This window comes from Equus caballus, chromosome 25, assembly GCF_041296265.1.
Source record: "Equus caballus isolate H_3958 breed thoroughbred chromosome 25, TB-T2T, whole genome shotgun sequence".
In the NCBI taxonomy this organism is placed as follows: domain Eukaryota; kingdom Metazoa; phylum Chordata; class Mammalia; order Perissodactyla; family Equidae; genus Equus; species Equus caballus.
The window spans coordinates 44027419-44047658 of record NC_091708.1 but is presented as its reverse complement, the minus strand read 5'-3'; the positions used below and the strand labels follow the sequence as shown (position 1 = coordinate 44047658).

The following is a 20240-nucleotide window of genomic DNA, read 5'->3' as shown; positions in this document are numbered from 1 at the left end:
GTGACCCACACAGCCAGAGCAGAACATGATAACATGAGTCCTGTCAACTCCACTCAGTGATGCAGTTGGGCAGGCCCAGCAGCGATCCATCATAAGATGGAAGTGTTACATCCAGGAATAGGCACCATCAGGGCCAGAGAACACTGAAAGCTGCACCAACAGGTGACAAACTCCCACCATCCAAGACTCTTACAGCAGCATCTGTCTCAGAGCCCACAGCTACAGCGGCCTGGGCACCCTCATGATGAAATCAGAGAGGAGAGAAATGGCCAAACTTGAGACGGGCCAGCTCAGTAAGGGGGCGCAAGCTGAAAATGGGATCTCGGTCACTAGAGCCCTGTTGAGGGGCAGTCCTGGAAAAGTGCAGTGAAAGAGACCCCTCCCAATAGGCTTCAGGCAGCCATCATCCAATCTGTATGGAAAACACAGTGTCCCAAGGTAAGAATCTGCACTGACTCATGGGCCACGGCTAACGACTTGGCTGGTTGGTCTGGAGCCTAGATGGGAAAGATTTTAAGATTGGGGATGAGGAGGTCTGGAGGAGATAAGTGTGGATGATCAATGGAGTGGATATGAAACATGACGGTCTTCGTGTCCCTTGTTAATGCATGCTGGGGAGCACCCACCATGGGAGGGCATGAAACAACAAGTAATAGAACAGCTTTGCCAGCAGACATAGGCCAGCCTCTCGCCTCAGTCACCCCACTGATGGCACACTGGGGGCATGAATGGAACAGCCACAGTAGCAGGGATAGAAACCATGCATAGGCCCAAGAGATGGGTTCTCACCCCACCAAGGCTGCTCTAGCTACTTCCAAGAGTGGAAGTCCAGCCTCCTGGCATCAACACTGAGCCTGGGGTACGGCACCTTCCCTCGAGGGGACCATCGGCTATATGATGGTGCATTGATTACACCAGACCCCTTCTATCCTGGAAGGGGAAGCGACTAACTTTATTCTGAATAGGAGCTTGACTTTCCTGCCCACAGTGCCTCAGCCAGGCCCAATAGCCAAGGGCTCTGAGAGTATTTATCCCACTGAGACAGGACACCATACAACATTGCATTGGACAAAGGGACCCGCTTTATCGCAAAGGAGATACCTCAGCTGGCACAGGACCATGAGATCCATGGGGCCTACATATGCTGCATCACCCAGAAACTGCCAGCCTGATAGAGTGAAGGCAGCTGAGACCAAGGTGCAGCTTAGAGACAACAGGACCCTGAAGGGCTGGGGTCTCGGGGCACCTTCCCTGAAGCAACGCACGCCCTCAATCTATCACCAGACCGTGGTGCTGTGCTCATTCCCGGTGGGCCTGGGAACCAAGAGGTGGCAGTAGCAGCAGCTGCCAGTCCCAGGGACCCACTTGGGGATTTGGGGGTTCGCGTCCCTGCAACTCTAGGGACTGTCGCTCTAGAGGTCCTGATTCCCGGTGGGGGACACTTCCTCCAGGAGACATCACATGAGCCTCATTAAACTGTAAGCTACGACTGCCACTTGGTCTGCTGGGGCACCTTGTGCTGAGACAGCAGCAGCAGGACGGGGTCACCATCCTGACAGTAGCTGACCCGCTCACCGGGGCAGGCAGGGACGATTTGACCTGGCGGCAGAGAAGATGTCTGGTTCCCTGCTGCTCCACTGGGCATCTCTTGGTACCCCCTGCCCAATTTTGATGGTAAGTGGACAAGTGAGCAGCCTTGGGTTGAAAAGGGCCTGGAGACTGGCAGCCCAGACCCCCCACGTAAGAGGGCCTGAGATACCTGGCCAGGTAAGCCACCTGGACTAGCAGAGGTGCTAGGCGGGGGTGAGAGGAATCTAGAATGGGTAGCGGAGGAGGGAAATGATGGGATTCAGTGGCAGCCCCCAGACCAGCTGCATTTCACCCCACCAGCCTTCGCGTCAGGCTCCCCAGGAAACAAACCAACCAGAATTCGAGAGGAGCTCTTCCTGACAAGGTAAACTCATTACACAAAGCAAACGGATGCGAGCAGTGCAAGGGATGGACTGGGGTGGAGGCTGTGGGGTGCCCCCAGGCCCCCCCCTTTAGTGAGCTGCCTGGGGGGCTGTGGCTGACAGTTCTCGGCTGAGTCCCTCCCCAGGAATTTCCCTCAGCCAGAGAGCTGCCTCTCCCAACGTCATGCCCCTCCGTGAGGGGCACCCAGGGACGGAGCCAAGCCCCCTGCCTCCACTTGAGATGACTCCAAGGGGTCACTGAAACCCCAGAACTCCCAGTGGGAGCAGCTCAGCATCTCCTTCTGTCCAGCGCTGACCCCTCATTCCATCACAGGTGCTGTTCCTGAGACCACGCCCCCAAATCTTCCCACACATAGACCTGCCTCTCAGAGTCTGTTTCCTGAGGACCATGGCCTACAGCACAGCTCCACTCCGGGGGGTGAAGCCAGGAGGCCAGACTGCCTCAAGGACAGCAGCAAGGGAAGATGTAGAAATACGTGACCCCCATTAGATTCTGGGGTCACCCAGGGAAGCTCTGCAGCCAAGAGGCAGTGTGGGGAGGTGGGGGCAGCAGCCCCAGTTGGAGACCCCTCCAGCACAGCAGTTCAACAGACAACTGGCCCTGGCACCTGACTGAGCTGGGTTTAAGACCACCTGTGCCACTTTCGATTCTGTGCCTGGGCGAGTCACTGATCTCTGTGCCCAGGTGCCTTCGTCTATAAAGTGAGGATGCGATACCCACCATGGTGGGGTTTGGAAATCAAAACAGCCCAGGGGGGTGGGCTCTGTCCCCACTGTACCCCTCAGCCTCCACAAAAGCTGGTAGGCCTTGAAGAGCAACAGAACTGCCATCTGGACGTCACCTGATCTCGGTGACACGTCCTCTACATTTTTTCAGTGCTGGGGCACCAAGTTGCAATGCACTCGTTTCTAGACACTTGCCATGGGAAAACTCCAGCAAGCTGGGCATGATAGGCCCAAACTCCCTCCTGCCCTCTGCTCGTGCCTGTGCCCTTCCCTAGAAGCCGTGAGCATCCCGGGGGGCAGAGTCCAGGGAGGGCCACAACAGTGCCATGGTCCCTCAACATTGAGGATCCACAGGGTGGGGTGGGGAACCACACGGGGGGCATAAATCCCCAGCTGTGGAGCGGGGAGTGGGTCCCACATCCCTGCAGCCCCATCCAGCTGTCTGTCCTCCCCTCCCCCTGCAGATCCTGGTGACCTGCACAGAACGTCCCACTATGCTCATCCAGGAGGAGCACCAAAGCAGGAATGAAAGAATGAGGGAATGAAGGAATGAATGATTACCAAGTGAGAGGGTGAGAGAGTGGGTGGCTGGGTAAGCAAGGGAATGGAAAAATGAATAAATGAATGAATGAGTGAATGAGTAAATGAGAGTAAGTGATGGAATTAAAATCTGAGTGAATGAATGAATGAGGGCATGAATCAGTGAATGAATGAGTGAACAGATGAGACAACCCCCCAGCTGAGTGGAGACACTGCCACATGCACGCACACTGTGGGGCCATCCCGTGGTGTCGCTGGCCCCAGAGGCCGCCCCTGCCGCCCGAAGCCCGCGGCCCACGCACCATGACGTTCAGGCCCTGGTTGGTGGGCCCCTGCGCCACGATGTACTCGATGCCGGTCTCATAGATGTCCATGGGCCGCCGGTACTTGACCACCGTGCCGGCGATGTTGAAGTTCTTGGGGCTGTCCACCTTGAAGTTGCCGTTGAAGAAGTAGTAGCCGGCTTCATCTGCAAGAGCTGAAAGGGCAAACCGCCGGGTCACGTGCGCTGGACGGGCCGGAGGGAGGACAGAGGGGCCAGCGAGAGCATCCTCACGTGCTCAGGGAGCCATGGCCAGCCCGTCCCCACGACCCTCCCCAAATACTCTGAAGACAGGAAACTCCACATGGCGAGGAGCAGATGCCCTGTCTGTGTCCCACCTGGGGCCCCGGCCCCTGAGTGCTGAGGAGGTGTGAGCGAACTTTCCTATCAGCCTAAACTAAATAAGGACTCGTCTGGACGACTGCAGATAGCTGGCTCGGGGCCCACTTCGTCCCGTCACTCTGGCTGCCTCTGAAGGGGCTGGGGGCTTCGAGGTGATGACCTGGCATCAGGTCCAAGCGGCCAGGTCTGGATCAGGAGGGTCAGCACCCAGGAAAGACACACACTAGGGGCAGGTGTCAGCAGGTCCAGGCTGGGCCATCCAGATGGCTCTGCTGTGGACTCACCGTGTGACGCTGGGTGAGTAGCCGCCCCCAGCTTCACACCCAGATGATGGGGAGGGGACCTCAGTGCCCCTTCCAGGGTCCACATTGAGCGACACTGCAGCCCTGACCGGGCTAGCCTGGAAGGCAGTCCCAGCAGCCCCAGCGGGCCCTTTCAGACCACTGTGAGCTGACCAGCTCCGTACTCCCCCTGGGAACCATGACATTCTGCTGCCATGCTGGGGTGACCCAGGCACGGCTGAAGGCAGCCAGGGGACATTCCCAGTAGCCTTTTCTCTGAGGCGAGGAGCGGGTGGACACTTGGAACAGAGGCTGTCAGAAGGACGGCCACTCCCAGGGCCTGACTGGAGCCTGATGACGCCCAGACAGAAAGAATGTGCATGCAACCCCCAGCAGCCCGTCTCACGCCGGCCCTGGAGGCTGGAACAACGGCCCAGCGCTGGTGCGACTGTTGGGGGCCGCCGGCCCTCCCGGGGGCTGAGGGTAGAGGGTGAACAACCGCTCTCAGAGCCTTGGGGCCGGGGGATGGGGTGAGGAGGCGGGCTCCACAGCAGGGACAGTGTGTCTTCCAGAGGGTGTCCTTAGAGTCAGTTCCAGGAACTGGCCCCGGGGAGGCAAGAGTTCAGCATCCAAAGCTCCTGATGCAACGCGAGCAGAGGAGCCGGGCGATTAATTTATTATCAGACAGACGCAACAAGCAGGACGCGTCTGCTGGAAAAATACCCTCGACGAGTCAAAAAATGACGTGAGCAATAGTCCAAGCTGCGCGCGGCGGAGCGTGTGCCGGGGCCGGGTCGTCTCCACCAAGCCTGCAGGTCTGTGCACGGGGTTCAGTCCTGGCCCAGGTCCAAAACTTGCTTCCCGACCGTAAGGACCTCCCTTCCCGCGGCTCCCCCGTGCTCGAGGCCGCCCCTGGTATTTCCAAGCGTCTGCCTCAGCAGCAACTGCTCTGCGGCCAGCTCTGGGAACACCGTGTTTCCTGGCCTCACCGCCCTCCCAGCGGGCGACAGAGCAACCGGCCTGGCAGGGGCCTGGCTCCCGCACTCAGCCGCGGCGCCTGGGGCCTGCCATGTGCAGACCTGCCAGGGTGGAGGCTGGAGCTCAGGGTCCATAGTGCTCGGACCCCCGTGGCCTCAAGGGCTGAGAGCCTGGGCTGAGCTCTCCCTGGAGGACTTTTAGCAAAGGTTGACGCCTCCCAGCGTCCCCCCAGAAGGGTGGCGTCCTCCTACCTGTCTTGGCTCTCGCGCAGCTGCCCTGAGATGCTAGGAGGTCAGCAAGCCACTGGGAGCAGCTTCTTCCCTGGGTCCCCACCTGTCCCGTACAGGGCAGCTCCCAGGTTCAGCACCTACTTGCCTCGGCCAGCAGGGCCTCAGGCCATCTGCTGGGGGTGCAGACAAGGCACACTGCCAGGCCAAGGCTCCAACTACACAGGGACACTTTCTAGAAATTGTCACCAACTTGGGGCCTCACTGTCTCGGCCACTATGCAAATAACTCCAGAACCCTCAAGTTGGAGGACCCCTCCTGTGGTCCAGCTGCCCACCAGAGACCATCTAGTGGCAAGAACATCAACTTGAGAGCCCCTAGACCTGAGTTTGAATCCTCCTGTGCTTCTCGTCACCCCTGGCCTCCGACTGGCCACCTACTTCCTCTCGCCGGACATCGACTTTCTCACCAACTGAGTCTTAGTCTTCGTACCCTGGGGGGCAGGGGTCCCAAACTCAGCACGTCCATCTTTTGCCCGTGCCAGGCTCTCCAGGGACAAGGAACTCACTACCTGATGTCACGACCCGCCATTGTCAAGCAGCTCTGAGTACAATGTCCTTCTGCACATGGGGGTGAGGTCAACATCCCTGTGATCCCCACATACATGCACATACCCAGCTTGAGTTCTGGCTTCTGGGGCCCATCCATCTCCCACAGGAAGGGATCCAGGGTCAAGTGTCCCTTCTACACCCACACATCTTGCTCCGTGCCTGCAAAACCACGAGCTGCCCAGGCCGCACATACGTACCCAGGACGTCAGCAGACTTCTTCCGCTCCACGATCTGGATGTCTCGGGCACCAGCTGGGATGTGGGTCACCAGAGAGTAACCTGGGGGAGATGAGACGATGGTGAGCAACAGGTCTAGCTGTGGCCACTGGCTCTTGATTGTAAAGGAACCTGGATGGGGGTCACCACCCTCCCGCGCTCCTGGCAGGTGAGGGGCACTGTGTAAGGGCAGCCGCACCCGCATAGCCACACCGCAGCCAAGAGGCCAGTCGGGGATCCTCCGAAACGCTCCGGGCAGTTGGAGGGCTGACCCACCGCCCAGGCAGGGGCCCAGGTTTACCTGACACTCATGGTACCTGTCCTAGCCCCTCCCGAGGGACATCACAGGCCACAGGGAGCTTAAATCTGCCACAGTCAAATGCACTTGGGTCCTACTCTGCCACGTACCACCAGGGTGACCCTGAGCAAGTTGCTGGAGCTCTCGGGCCTCAGTTTCCTCATCTGTACACAGGGATAAAGTTTCCCACTCTAAGTGGTATTGGGAGACTGCATAGCACAGAGCCTGGCCCCGAGAGCATCATCACTTTTAGTATTTTAAAAACCCATCTTGTCACAACATCATGTGATTTTTAAAGGCTTGCCACATTCCAAGATGTGGATGAGAAAGTACAGGGCCCCAGGTCAAGGTCAGCTCAGAGCCTGTCATGGAAGCCCCCAGTCAGGTGGCGGGCAGCCACAGAGACCTCCACGAGGCCCCCAACAAAGGGACCGAGGGTCTTGGGGGCAGGAGTCTGAGGAAGGGAGAAATGCTGCCAGCAGGTGACAGAGAGTGGGCTGGGGACAAAGTTCTAAGACAAGAGTCTCGGGGAGGAGATGAGAGGGGATCTCAGAGACCAGGTTTGCCAGGCTGTTGCTCATGTCACAGGTTCCCGGACGAGAAGCATTAGCGTCCCCGTGCGCCTGGTGCTGGCTGAGCTGCTCCCGCAGGCCAGCACCACCCATCATTCCTCTCTGCTGCCTGCCCACCTTCTCCAGGTCCCTGGAGCCCCTGAGCCCGTCCCTCCCGGCCCACAGCGGCTGGGGATGTTTAGCAAGAGGCTCTTCTAGTGGGAGGGTGGGAGGAGCTCTGATGCACCACATTGGCCAATGTCCGTGGTGCAACCACTCCTGCTGTGGCCAATTTCAAGCTCCCACGTGCTGTCGCCAGGAGCAGAGGTGGGAGGAGGTGCCCAGTGGTTCACCTGCTGCTATAGCGTTTCCACCGCAGGGATGCAATCATTACAGAGGTGACACCGTTAGGAAGTGATGACTTAATTTAAATATGATTTATTTAAATGTAGGTTTATATTCGTTAATTTTTTAATTAGCAACCAGCTCACAAGATTCCAGAGCCTTTAATAATCATCTCCCACACCCTGCAGGGCCCTCCCACATGCATTTGTCAGGGAAGAGTGTGGTTCAGTGGTTAGGACCACAGATCCAGGAGCTAGGCTGTCTGGGTTCAGACCCAGCTCTGCCACCTCTGGCTGTGCGCCCTCAGACTAGCTTCTTAACCTCTCTCTGCCTGCTTCTGCATCTGTAAAATGGCGACAGGGGTAGGACCTGCCTTCTTGTGGGACATGCCTGACGGGGCTCAGGGCACAATATGCACTCGGTAGAGTGGTCAGTATGTTTGCTGTCAGCCCCCAGGCCCCACACCGAGATTTCCGTGAGGGCACGACCTTGACAATGGGGCCTCACTGCCACCTGCAGCGCCTGGCACGGAGAGAGCCCGAGTGCTGCCCCTGCTGTCCCCGTGCCCTGGGCTCTGGCGCAAGGCCCCCGGGCAGCTACAAAAGGAAGGGAAGAAATGGAGCCACCAGCTCATGCTGCCTCCCACAGCGAGGCCCCCAAAGAAAGCAGCCATGCTCGCCGTGCGTGATGGAGTTCTAGTCTGCGCTCTGCCCAGGGCCCCCATTAAAGACACCCCCCCTTCCTTTACCCTAACCCTCCTCGGTCCAACACGCCCATCCCTGGCTCCCAAGTCCAAGCCCTAACACCAACTCCGAAATTGTCGCTCGTGTTGGGCGGGAGGCAATTCCTGCCTGTTCTGGGACACGGCCCACGGAGGGGTCCATGGTGGCTCTAATGGGGCTGGTTCTAATCCAGACTGGCCCGGCTCACCTTGTGTAGACAATTCCCACTCTGGGCCTCAGTTTCCCCATCTGCTAAGTGGGTTTCAAGCTGCCCGGCCTCCCCTGATCTGGAGGCTATGACAACCCCCTCTATCCGCACCAGCATTCACTGAGCCCAAGAAATGCATTCAGTTCAACGCCAAGTGTCATTATAAGTGACATCTTTCCAAAAGTATAAGGTTCTGTCACCTGCACAGACCCCCTACCCCTACCCCAGCCCCCAAGAGGCCAGATGGGCGAGGCTGGGAGAACCGACTGCCCTGGGAGGGGAGGGGCTGTCCCTGAGCTGAAGCCCACCTGGAGCTGGTGGGAGCCTCTGCTTCCCTTCGGCCCTCCGAAACTCGGCTTTGAGACCTTAGGCCCCAGAATCTGCCTGCCCAGACACGGATCTCATACCAGCTGTGAGGATGGGACTCGTGCCTCAGTTTCCCTCTTGTAAGTGTGGTATTAACACCTCCCTGAAGGCTGCTGCAAAGGTCCAACATGATCACCAAGCCAGGTGCACACTTTGGCCCCAGGTATTCAGTAGGTGCTCAACAGAGAGCTGCTCGTAATTCCTAGCCAAAGGGGGCCTTCCAGAGCACCTGGCCACCTGGGCTGGGCGGAGGCTCTGGTGGCCCAGGAGGGGAGGCTCTCACTCCGTGGCACTCCGCGGGTTGGGGCAGATTGCCGGGCCCGGCCGCTGGGTGGGAGCTCTTACCAAGGTGGGTGTTCCCCTTGCGGTAATTGCCCGTCACATGGGTGCAGCTGCTACCGTCCCCCTGGCAGACGCCGCACTTGTCCAGCGTGTGGGTGGAGAAGAGCACCCCGTCACAGCCGATGGGCTGCAGGAAGGGAGGCGAGAGGGCTGCTGGGAGGGCGCCGAGGCCCCGGGCCGCCACCGCCGCGGGGGCACAGCTGGGCGGTCAGCGCAACGAGACCAGTGGTACTTTTGCTACAATGTTTAACAACCTCACATTTTCCAGACACGCAAACCCCTCGCAGGTCGGTGAGCTTGCAGGATGTGCCGTCGCGGGCAGGGACCATGAGCTGCCGCTGGCCGTCCACGGTGGTGCAGTGCAGGTCACACGGCTTGCTGGAGATGTGGACATAGTCATCTGGGGGGACACAGAGGGTCTCAGGGTGCGGAGGGGGCCGGATTCAGGGACTTCCCCTCTTCCTCCCACTGAGACAACACCCACCCCCCATTGCACTGATGGGGAAACTGAGGCCTGGAGAGTGGAAGGGACTTGCCCATGATCTCAGTGGCAGAAATGGACCAAGATGTAGGTGGTCTGGCCCAGTCTAGGCTCCAGAGGTTCCAGCCTCTGCCTCTGGGGAGTGGGGGCCATTTCCCCCCCTGCAGGAGGCCTGAACCCATTGATGGCTCTGGGCTGCTGGCCCAGGATGCCCAGCGCTTACCTCGTGAGTGGGAGAGGCCGACTCAGTTACACTGGTGCCTGGACTACCTGTGACCTTTGACCAGTCCCCGCCCTCTGGGCCTCAGTTTCCCCACCTGCCCAGGCACTGGACAAGGATATTCCCTCCCCTTGTCTCCAGGAGGTGACCCCTAGGGTGTGGGTCCTTACAGGATGTGGAAGTGCTGCCCCCGCATCCCGCTCCCCTCCGGGTGTCCCCGGGCCTCAGTACCCGGGTACAGGGGCTTCCACTGGTGCGTCCGCCCGTTGTACACGTGGGAGTTGAAGGAGACACACTGCTCCTCGCGGAAGCTCCTCCCGTCCGGCGGACACTCCTGGGAAGCGAGAAGACGGGGAGGGAGGCTCCAGGAGGAACTCGGCCCGACAAAGGTATTTTTGTCCCGGCTGAGCAGGAAGTGGCTGCAGCCGGGACAGCCGCGCCAGGGCCATGGCCCGTGGGATGGCCTCTCCTCTCTCTCCATCTCGCTCGCCCTCCGGAAGGAGCGAGGACAAGCGGAAGGGCAGCGACCGTCCCTCAAACACCCACGTGGTCTGGCCCTCCTTGTGCTCTGGGCCGGATCTCTTCATCTCCTTGCCACCCGGCCTTCTCCCCAGCCACACGGTGAAGGGGAAGTGACACCGGGCCCTGGCCATGCTCCTGCTGGCTCCCCACTCATGCTGCGTCCTCGGGCAGAGGCCCGGTGCATGTCCACGGCTGTAGCCGCAATGCCTGGAACACAGCACCCTGACTGAAGGTGGACCTGACTTCACAGAAGAGGCGCCACCAGGCAGAGGGAGAGGCCTGTGCAGGGGGGCCCCGCTGGTCATGCTGGTGCCACAATGTGGACTGGGGGGGGATCTCCTTCTGGAGCTCAGGAGAGTCCAGGAGGGCAGCTGACCAATGATGCCAAGATGGGAACTATAGCCACTTGCCTCCCTTCAGCCCCTAACTCCCTGCACCTGTGCACACACGCAGACATGCAGACACCAGGACAGGGCGACACGTGCAGACCCCAGCAGCTTGCTGTCTCTCTGCCCCACGCCCCAGAGTCTGTGTTCAGACTGGCTGTGGCCCCACTGAGAGCTGCCCGGAGGCTGGACCAGAGTAGGCGCCTCCTGTCCAGCCCCGGCCGTGTCAGCACCTGCTCACGGTTACTCAAGCAGCCACAGAGGCCAAGGGTGCCCTTGCACAGGGACAAGCTCCCGGGGGCTGGAGCTGGGCCGCAGTGGGACTATCTCACAGGTGGGGACAGGGATGCCTGATGACTGTCGGTCTCCCAGCGAGCACCTGGTGCAGGACTTGTGAGCAAAGTGGGCTGCAGCCAGAGACCCTGAACCTTGAGGCCACACTTCAGGCTCCACCAGCAGAAGCGAGTCCTTCTGGTCCCTCCACGTGCCCGAGCACACGGTGGGCACCGCAGATTTGATTTAATGAATGAAGGGGGAGCTCTGAGCCCGGGCCCCTCACCATCCTTCTCTTCAGAGGACGTGAGGGGCAGGCCGAGGACGGAGTATCCGGAGGGCCCAGAGGCCACCAAGAAGACGCCCGAGACCTGCCTAAGGAGGGGCGGGGCCTCACCTGCACGCGGCACAGCTGGTACCGCTTGGACGTGCCCGTGCAGGTCCTGTTCCCGGTGCCCGTGACAGACGTCCTCCTGGCGGGAAGATGCGGGCTCTGAGCCAGGGCCGCGAGCTGCAGGCCCCGCCCGACCCTGCTCCTGCCCTGGATGGCCTCTGGGCTGGCCCCTTGAGGCCGCCCCTGATCCCTCTGGGCAAGGAGTCCTTCCCCCCCACGTCCCCACCAACCCCCCACCACTGCACCAGAGCCCCTCCTTATCTCACACATGTTCAGGTAATGGGGTGCTTCTCAGCCCCTGCCTGGGGGACGGCCAAATCTGAGTCAGCTCTCTATCCCCAGCACGTCGCATGGGGTCTTAGCACAGAGAATTAATAACACTAACAACATTCACCATGTACTCAGCCCTGTGCGACAGTGCATAAACACACGGTCTACTGCCGTCTCAGAATGTCAGTGGGCTCTAGCATGATCTTCACGCCACAGATGAAGAAACTGATGCTCAGAGTAGTTAAGTGACTCGCCCAAGGTCACACAGCCAGGAAATGACAGAGGCGAAATTTGAACCCAGGTCTGTCTGACAGTAACCACTGCACCATATGCTTTTCCATGTTTATTCAACACAGTCTTCAGAAGAGAAGCCAGAGTGGGACTCACCCCTCGCTGAGAGAGCCCTAGAAATGGATGCTGCTTTCTCACAAAAGGGCTGTCCCCAGTGACCCAGAGCAGGATGAACCTTGGGACACCACGGCCCGGGACCCATCAGGAGGCCAATGAAAAGACGAAGTTGTTGACCTGGCCTGTGCTGCCTCAGATTGAAGACCCCTCCCAGGCTGAGACCCCCACCATCACCCGCTGCCCCAGGCAGAAGGCCAGGCTGCCCACCTCCCAGCCCTCCCTTTCCTGTCCAGGCTGCCCCACCTTCACATCAGCCCCTCGGGGCCCTCTGCTCAACCCCATACCTCTGCTGCAGGCAGTGCCGCTCCTGGGACGTCACCCCGGCCCCACAGCTGCGGGAACACGCCGTCCACTTGGTCCACTCCCCCCACCAGTAGGCGGTGGCGTCGGTGCCCCCCTCCAGGCTATTGGACGTCGGGCTGTTGTCCTGGGTGAGAGGGCCCACAGAGGTTTGGAAGAAGGCTGGAGCACCGGGCAGGACAGGCCTGCCATCCCCAGGCCCTAGACGGGAGGATACAGCCCCCTGGATGGCCTCTGACTGAGCGGTTCGGCAGCCCGGGCTCAGATCTCCAGGGAGTCTTGGAGGGAACTCCCAGGAGGTCGTGGGCCGTGGGTCCTCTCGATCTTGCCGTCTGGAGACTCCTGGGAGCTCAGGGGAAGGCTGAGGCGGCACCTAACCGTCCTCTTGTCTTTCTCCCGCGAGCCTGGGGCCCGGCCCTGGTTCTGCAGGACACGAGCCCACCTGTCACAGGCCTCACTCCAGGCCTTTACCTGGAAGGGAAGCTCTCGGCCCCCAGCCCCATCCTGCCAAACCTGCAAGGGCTCCAGGGTGCCAGAGGCCCCTGCACAGCGGCTTCTCTGATTGGCTCAGACATGCTGCTGGGAGCTGAGAGGGGATCTGGGAAGGTGTCCCAGGACCCCAAGTCACATGCCCTGCACCTGCCACCTAGCCCCTCCCATGTCAGCCCATCCGGGGTAAGGGCACACTCCCCACTCACCGTGGCCCCAGTGGATGCCGCACTCCCAGCCACCAGTAGCACAGCCAGCAGGGACCAGACCCAGTGTGAAGGCCACTGTCTGCCGTCCATCCTAGGAAGCAAGGCCACTGTCACCACCAGGCCAGGCCCAGCTCCTCTGTCAGCTGCCCAGGGTCCACTGCAGGGAAGAGCCCTGGGGCCCACCCAGCGCTGAGACCCTGAGGTTATCTGGGATCAGTTGGTAGTGGGTGCAGGATGGCCGTGTTGAAAGGGCTCAGTGAGTGATTGGAGATGCCTGCCACGGGCTTGAGATCCAAGGGTGGCGGTGTGTGTGCCACCCCGACCTGCGAGCACATGGGGATGTGCACCATGCTTCGCCTCAGAATACCTGAGCTCCCGGGAGAATGCCTGTGGGGAAAACCAGGGACAGGTGGGGAGGCCGTGGGCCCAGGCTGTGTCCGCTGGATAAAGGAGCCGAGGGCCAGGACTCAGGCCATCACTTGGCCTAGAACTGGCCCAAGCAGGAGCTCCTTGGGGCTTTTACCTGGTCAGTGCTTGCTGACCACGTGGGAGAATGACCCTGCCCGCTGGCCTTGTGGGTGCTGGACGGGTCCAGGGATGCCACTGGCTCTGCCTGACCTCTCCCCTCCCTGGCCACCGCCTCTGCCCTGCCCCTGGGGGGCTGGGCCTGGGGCCCTCAGGGAACTCAGGCTGGTCAGAGCCCAGGTGTCTGTGCCCCTGCCCTCCAGAGAGAAAATGCACAGCTGGTGCCCCCAGAGCATGGCGTTCCGGCAGCCTAGGGCCACAGACAAGTCAGCACCCTGGTCAAATCGAGGGGAGCCGCTAGCCTCCTGGGCCCTCAGCCTCCCCCAACTGATTCCTCTGTGTGGACCCTGCTCCCCAAGAGGGAGAAACAGGGGCCTTCAGTGGGCTCTGTCCAGGGTTTATCTCAGATTCTGAGTGTCACTTGACAGTGAGTCAAAGAAGGGATCTCAGAAACTACCAAGCCTGTCCCCCTATAGCCTGCAACCCAGAGAGGGAAATCAACTTGCCCAAAGCCACACAGCAAGTTGGCTAACCAGCCCCAGACCCCAGAGCAAACCTGACTAATTGCAGGGAAAGAAGGTGTGAGACCTCCCCCACCCCCCACCAGCCCCCACATGGACCCCAGAGCTGCCCCTCTCTCTCCTCCATCAAACCCGCCTATTTTTGCAGCTCAAGCACCTGCAGATTTTCAGGAGCTACACCAACAACACCCTTGCACCCTAAGAACGTCTCTGCCCGGACAAGACAACGGTACCCCTGGAGTTTGGAGCCCCCGTCTCCCCAGCTGCCTACCTGCCACCTCCCCGCCCAGTCCACTGCCCCTCCCCCGCAGGCCTCCATCTGCATCCCCCCCAGCCTCACACAAGCACAGAGCCCCCCTCGGCGATCCCATTGGCTAATTGGTGCCCCCGCTCCTGCCTGCGGCTGAAGACAGGTGCTGAGCCGGCCTCACACTTGGTTTTCATTAAGGCTCCCAGACACCGCTGGCTACAGGCCAGGCCCGGCTCACACGGGATGCATCCCTCCCTGGGGTCCGAAAACAGCCACCGGCCAAGGGGAGAGGCTTGCCCAGCCAAGAAGAACTTCAGGCGCCCGAGGCTGGGAGGTGAGGGGCCACCCTCTCTGCATTCTGAGGGTCCGGACCCCTCCCCAGGAGCCCTCCTCCTGTTACATAACAGCTCCCTGACGGGGCTGGGGGATGCTCTGCCCCCCGCCCCCTTGGGGCTGCACCTCGTGTCCTGAGAGGGCTGCAGGGGGAAGCAGGATGGGTAGAGGTGGCCTACCTGGCCCAGGGTCAGCAGGTTGTCCTTCTGGAGAAAGGGGCCGAGCGGCTGCGGGCAGGCGGCGCCAGGTGCACGAACAGGGAGGCTGGGAGCACAGAGAGCTGTGGGCTCGGCCTCTCTCTGCCTCCTCCTCCCTCTTGCCGGCTCCTCACTTCAAAGAGCACCCACGAGAGGGGGTTCCCAGGGAGGCGCACAGCCCAGTGGCGGCTCCGCGGCGCGGCCGCCTTTATAGCTGTCAGGCAGACAGGGAGGAACTCACACTTCCCACCAGGCTGCTCCCCCGCCCGCCGCCGGCCGGCCTGGCGCACACTTTAACCCGCTCCGCGCCTCTGGAGCCCGGCCAGGCAGGCCCAGCTGCCTGCTGACTGCCGCCGGCAGCGGCCCAGGAGCAACGAGCGGGGAGGCCGCCTTCCCGAGTCCAGAAGTCAGGACCGTGTGTCGGGGTGTCCAGACGGAGCAGCCAGTAGCCTGGGGTCACGGGGGAGGTTGATGGTGGTGACGCCGAGCCCTGGCCCCCGCCTGTCCAATTTCTGCCTCCAGAGGGAAGAAGGGGACCCAGTCTCTGACACTGTCCGGAATGGAGTCTGGGATGTATAAGGTGTCCAGGCCGATAGCTCCATTTTACAGATGGGAGATGCGAGGTCCAGAGGGGAGACTGTGCTCTGAGGTCACCCAGCCAGTCTCCCAAAGCTTCTCCTGAGAAGCAGAGGCCTCTGCAGGAGGAAGGACTGAGGGGGGTCCAGTGAGGGCTCCACCAAGGGCTCCAGGGAAGGGACGGAAGTGCCCATGGCCTGCTGACGAGACAGCCAGAATGGCCGGGGCCGGGGGGAGGCACGGGGAACTCTGTGCAGATGTTCAGCACCAGCTTGGCAGGGCGTAGCGGCCTGGCTGGGCCGGGGCCAGCTGGGCAGCTCCTGGCAGACCAGGCACGGAGCTCCAGGCCTGTGTTGCTGCTGAGTCAGAGCGTGGAGCCGAGCACGGAGCGAGCAGCACAAGCTCCAGCCCCGGGGAACGCAGGCGGACCCCAGAGCGCGGAGTGAGCTGCACCGGAAGCAAGGCCAGGCTCCTGCCCGTTGCAGGCCAGGCTCCCCGAGCCCACCTGCCTGGAACACAGAGACACCTCCAGACAGTGGAGTGGAAGCAGGCTACACTTTGTAAGGTCATGCGAGCCATTTCATCCATCCCCCTGCCTCTGAGCCACAGATGTTGCAGGGCACCTGCAAAACCCTCCTGTTCCATTCCAATCTTCTTGCCAGAAGGGGCCACGGTGAGCTCCCTCAGTTGCCCCCATGACGAGCTGAGAACTGTTCCACCCATGGGCGAGTTCTGCCCTGTGTCTAGCCACCAAGAGGAATGATTGGGGAGGAATAACAGTAGTAGAAACGGCATGCCCACTACCGTGTGTTGAGTTCTTCCTACGCACCAAGCCGTGAGGGCAGCATCTTTGCTATCCCCATTTTACAGATGGAGGAACTGAGGCTCCAAGCCTGTAGTGACACCCAAGATCACATATCTGGTAAACGGCACATCAGGGACCCAGTGCTTTTATTGATCGTATCCTCTCCGTCTGCCCGGTCCTGACGTGGGGTTCATCCTCCCCAGAACCCTCGGGGAGGGAGGTCTTACTCACCTCATTTTCCCCCTGGGGCCCCTGGGATCTTCAGTGGAATCGACTCGAACCCAGGTCCACACTGCCCCCTGGGGTCGGTGTGCTGAAGCGCAGTCATGATGGAACCTGTCACCCAGCACTGTGGCGTGCACACACGTACACACATGCACACACATGCACATACACACATTTGCACGCACACGAATGCACATACACACTCACCAGCCTCTCACAGACACGTGACAGGTAGAGTGATAGCGCTCACTCTGGGAGCCTCTGCCACCATCCCCTCCCCTCCACCCGGGCGCCAGGGCCCTGCACTCCCGGCACAGTCCCCAGCTCTCTCGGCCTTTCTGGCTCCACATCCAGCCAGCACCAGGGTGACTAAGTGTTTCCCTTGGGAGGGACCCCACAGCCAACCCACACAAATACCCCCAGTGCCTTCTCTTAGCTCTGCAGGACGGTGCCTGGGAGACAGCCCTGCCACTCTATGGCTTTGTGACCTCCAGCAGTATGTGACCCAGGGCCTGCCATGCTTCTGCCCCACCCCACCCCCACCTCCAGGAGCCGGCCAGGATGCCTCCGAATGACACCAGTGAGCTCCATCTCCCAACCCACCAGGAGCTGCAACTGCCGCCTGAGCTGCTGGTGGCCTGAGGGTTTTGGGGGGGACACCAGGAGCCAGGGAAGGCGTGAAACAGCAGATAAAAAGTACCTTGATGGGTCAGGAGAGGCCACGGAGGAAAGAGAAAGCTTCGTCCTGCTTTTTGAACAAGGGGTCCCCGTTTTGCACTGCGCTCTGCTAATGACCTAGCGGAGTCGCTGCCTCCTGGCCCCATCCCTCCTGTAATTCAAACTGTGCCCAGGCCCCGTGAAGGGTCACTGAAACGAATGATTCTGAGCATCCCCGTCTTGGTTCCAGCTGTCCCCTCTCTGGAGCTCTTCTTTTGCACCCATCTGCACGTGCTCAGCCGCCAAATGATCCTCCAAAGCCACCTCCTCCAGGAAAGCCCCCAGGGGCCCCAGCACTGTGTTTTGGCCTCTCACGTTGGGCCAGAATGTCTTCCCCGACCTGTAACTGGGACCCCACAGGGCAGGGCCATGTCCTGGATCTCACAGCCAGCCCAGGTGGTCGGGCTAAGCCTGCTGTACAGAAGGCAGCTCTGGCAGGGCCAGAAGAGGTTGGTGTTTTCCCAGCAAACCTCCAGAAGCCAGCTAGGAGGGTCTTCTGCCCACAAGGGCTCACCGATCGGTTTCTCCTCCAGCCCCTCCCTGCCACAGGGCCTGTCACCAAGGACGGGCCGGGTCCTCAGGAGCTCCGTTCTCTCTTTGCCTCACTCTCCCCTCCACAGTCACAGGAGGTGGGTTCAGGGAATGGTAGCACCCCTCGGCCGCGATGGGGAACCAGGTGATGGCTTGGCTGTGCAATGCAGGCAAGCCTGGCTTCCAGTCCCAGACCTGCCCCAAGTTCCTCGGTCCCTGGGGCAGCCACTTTCCTGTGAATAGATGAGGAGGCCCCCCCCTCCAGAGGGTGAGAATCCCCCTGTGTGTTTGCTCTTTATGCGTTTACTGAACGGACACTTGGAGAGTGCTTCCCAGGCCAGCCCCACTCAGAGCTCCGTGGGCCACTCATCAGTGCTCACAGTGACCCAACGAGGCAGGGATGGGGGCTCCATGTTGCAGATGAGGAAACTGAGGCTCACAGGGGCAAAGGGCACACCAAAGCCCCAGGGCTAGGAAGGAGTGGAGCCCCCCCACCTCACTCACCCGACAGGTGTTCAGGAGCAGGGGGTGGCTCAAAGTGCTCATTTTCAGCCAGCGGCTGAAGACAACACCTGAGTGCTGTCACAAGCCAGGTTGCAGATACATACCGACACACACGACTCGTGCACAGAGCCGAGGCCCTGGATGGCGGTCCAGGCCGGGGACCCCAAGGAAGGAGTCAGGGGCATCCAAGCTCAGATCCCCTCCCACCAGGTGCAAGGGAGCCTCCGCGGACCCCTCCATGGAGAGCAAGGGCCACCATGCTCCAGGGTGCCCAGAGCTGTGGGTTGGCGTTCAGCGCCTCGAGGACGTGAATGCGGCAGCTGGCCCAGCTCTCCGGGGCCGGGCAGAGCAGACAGACAGCTGTCCGGGAGGCGGGAGCTGTGTGGCATTCCAGGCACATCAGCACCTCTATAAAACCGCCTGCTCCACGGCTTGCCAGGGGGTGAGGGGAGGGGGCGCAGGCGGTGGGCTCCCTTTCCCCCGCCCCCCACCCCGCCCCTCCCGGGCCTGGCCCCCGCTGAGTCCTATTGGGCCCGGCGCCATCTGCTGGGCAGAGGAGGGATGCTGCCCCGGGCTGGGCGGCCGGTCAGAGTCCGCTCCCTCTGAACGGGCGCCCGTGCCAGCAGCCAGTCTCTGCTCCTCCCTGGGCCTCAGTCTCCTCCCCTGGAAAAGGGGGAGAGCAGAGGCATCTCCCCAGACGCCCGACTGCTGACAGGGCCCAACAGGACAAAGTAGGAAGAGTGCTGAGCACAGAGCCCCACACGTGGCCAGCACTGAGTCCCCATCAGCTGTGTGAGTGCCTTTCAAGACACGCAATGTAGCGGGGGTTTGAAGGGAGACACCGCACCCCGCTGGGGGTCAGGAAAGGCTGAGGGCCACAGTGTGACCAGGGGAGGCAGGCACAGTGAGGGCGTCCTGGCAGAGGAGGGCATGTGGCTGGTGGGGTCTGGTTTGGCCAAAGCATGAGCAGGGGAGGGGTGGAGTGGGGGTGGGGAGGACTGGTGGCCAGCTGACCAATGGAGGTCAGAGGAGGACGGGAAGGACAGGGGGTGCCAGGGCACGTCTCGGCTGGCTCAGAGCCTGCCCAGGTTGACTGGCTCCCAACGAGAGCGGTCCTGGCCCCTCATACCCCTGGGGCAGCAACACCCCAAAGCAGCCAGGCCATCTCTTCCACTCTGCCTCCCCCTCTCCTAGCTCGCCAGGACGATTGCTTCCCCTGCTCCAGGGAAAACCGAGGGTCATTTCAGTCCTGTTCAGAGCTGGACGCCTTCCCCCGAGCCAGCTGGTCTGTCTCCAGGCAGCTAGGTCTCGGACGGCAGCCACACGCAGCCCCCCCCCCCCCCCATCCTGTACTCGGGCTCGAGGGCAGCTCAGGCCCAGCCTTTCTACAGAGGGCTGCTCCGGCCGCCCAGGCCCAGTCACCTGTCTCCTCGCTTCAGGGCAGTCCCGCCTCGGCCCCTTCCGCCCTAATCGGTGCAACACGTGTGTGAGTCGGCTCTTGCCTTCCTCCATCCCCACCCCGTCCCCAAGCTACAGCCCTAGCCCTTGAGTTTACAGCTGCAGAGAAAGTGCACACACACTCATGCACCGAACCAACTGTGGAATGTCTTCCTGCTGCTGAGCGGATTTACAGCTCCAGAGAGCTCCCTCCTCGCACCTGACGGCTAATCGCATTTCCTCAACACACGTGTTCTGCTCCTCCCAGATGCTGGGGCCGGGGGCTGGAGCTGAGCAGGAGCGGAGGGGCGGAGAGGCTGCACGGCCAGTCGGGCCCCCCGGGGGTTGCCTGCCTCTTACCCAGAGCCGCCCACACAGCAGGATCTGGTTTTCCCATTTGGAGAGGGACAGGCTCCTCGGTGCCAGACTGAAACGTGCAGCGGCCCTGCCTCCTCAGACTTTCATTCATTCTGTTAACAGAGTCATTCATTCAGCCAGTGTTTGCTGAACACACCCCGCGGCAGGCTCAGGCCCAGCGCAGGAGCACCTCAGCGTGCCCCGGAGGTCGGCGGGCAGTCAGCGGGGGGAGCCTTTCCGCAGGCCCGTGCTGTTTAAGCAGC

At 61.1% G+C, this 20240-nt stretch overlaps 1 protein-coding gene across 3 annotated transcripts in view; it reads right to left on the bottom strand.

Annotated features, from left to right (window-relative positions):
• The window catches only part of ADAMTSL2 (ADAMTS like 2), a 38185-nt gene extending 22938 nt beyond the window's left edge, over window positions 1-15247 (bottom strand). Inside the window, exons 1-9 of one of the 3 annotated variants that reach the window (XR_011432725.1) lie at window positions 14808-15064; window positions 13000-13090; window positions 12286-12428; window positions 11327-11402; window positions 9980-10082; window positions 9302-9447; window positions 9051-9174; window positions 6198-6278; window positions 3542-3717 (exon numbers count right to left, since the gene is read on the bottom strand). Coding sequence is in view for 2 of the 3 variants with exons in the window: in XM_005605917.4 (XP_005605974.3) it covers window positions 3542-3717; window positions 6198-6278; window positions 9051-9174; window positions 9302-9447; window positions 9980-10082; window positions 11327-11402; window positions 12286-12428; window positions 13000-13089 (939 nt within the window). In the remaining variant the exon portion in view is untranslated. Of the gene's footprint in view, window positions 1-3541; window positions 3718-6197; window positions 6279-9050; window positions 9175-9301; window positions 9448-9979; window positions 10083-11326; window positions 11403-12285; window positions 12429-12999; window positions 13091-14807 lie in introns of all 3 variants that reach the window. The other 2 variants (XM_005605917.4, XM_070252004.1) reach the window with 2 other exon arrangements.
• Window positions 15248-20240: the final 4993 nt, after the last annotated feature.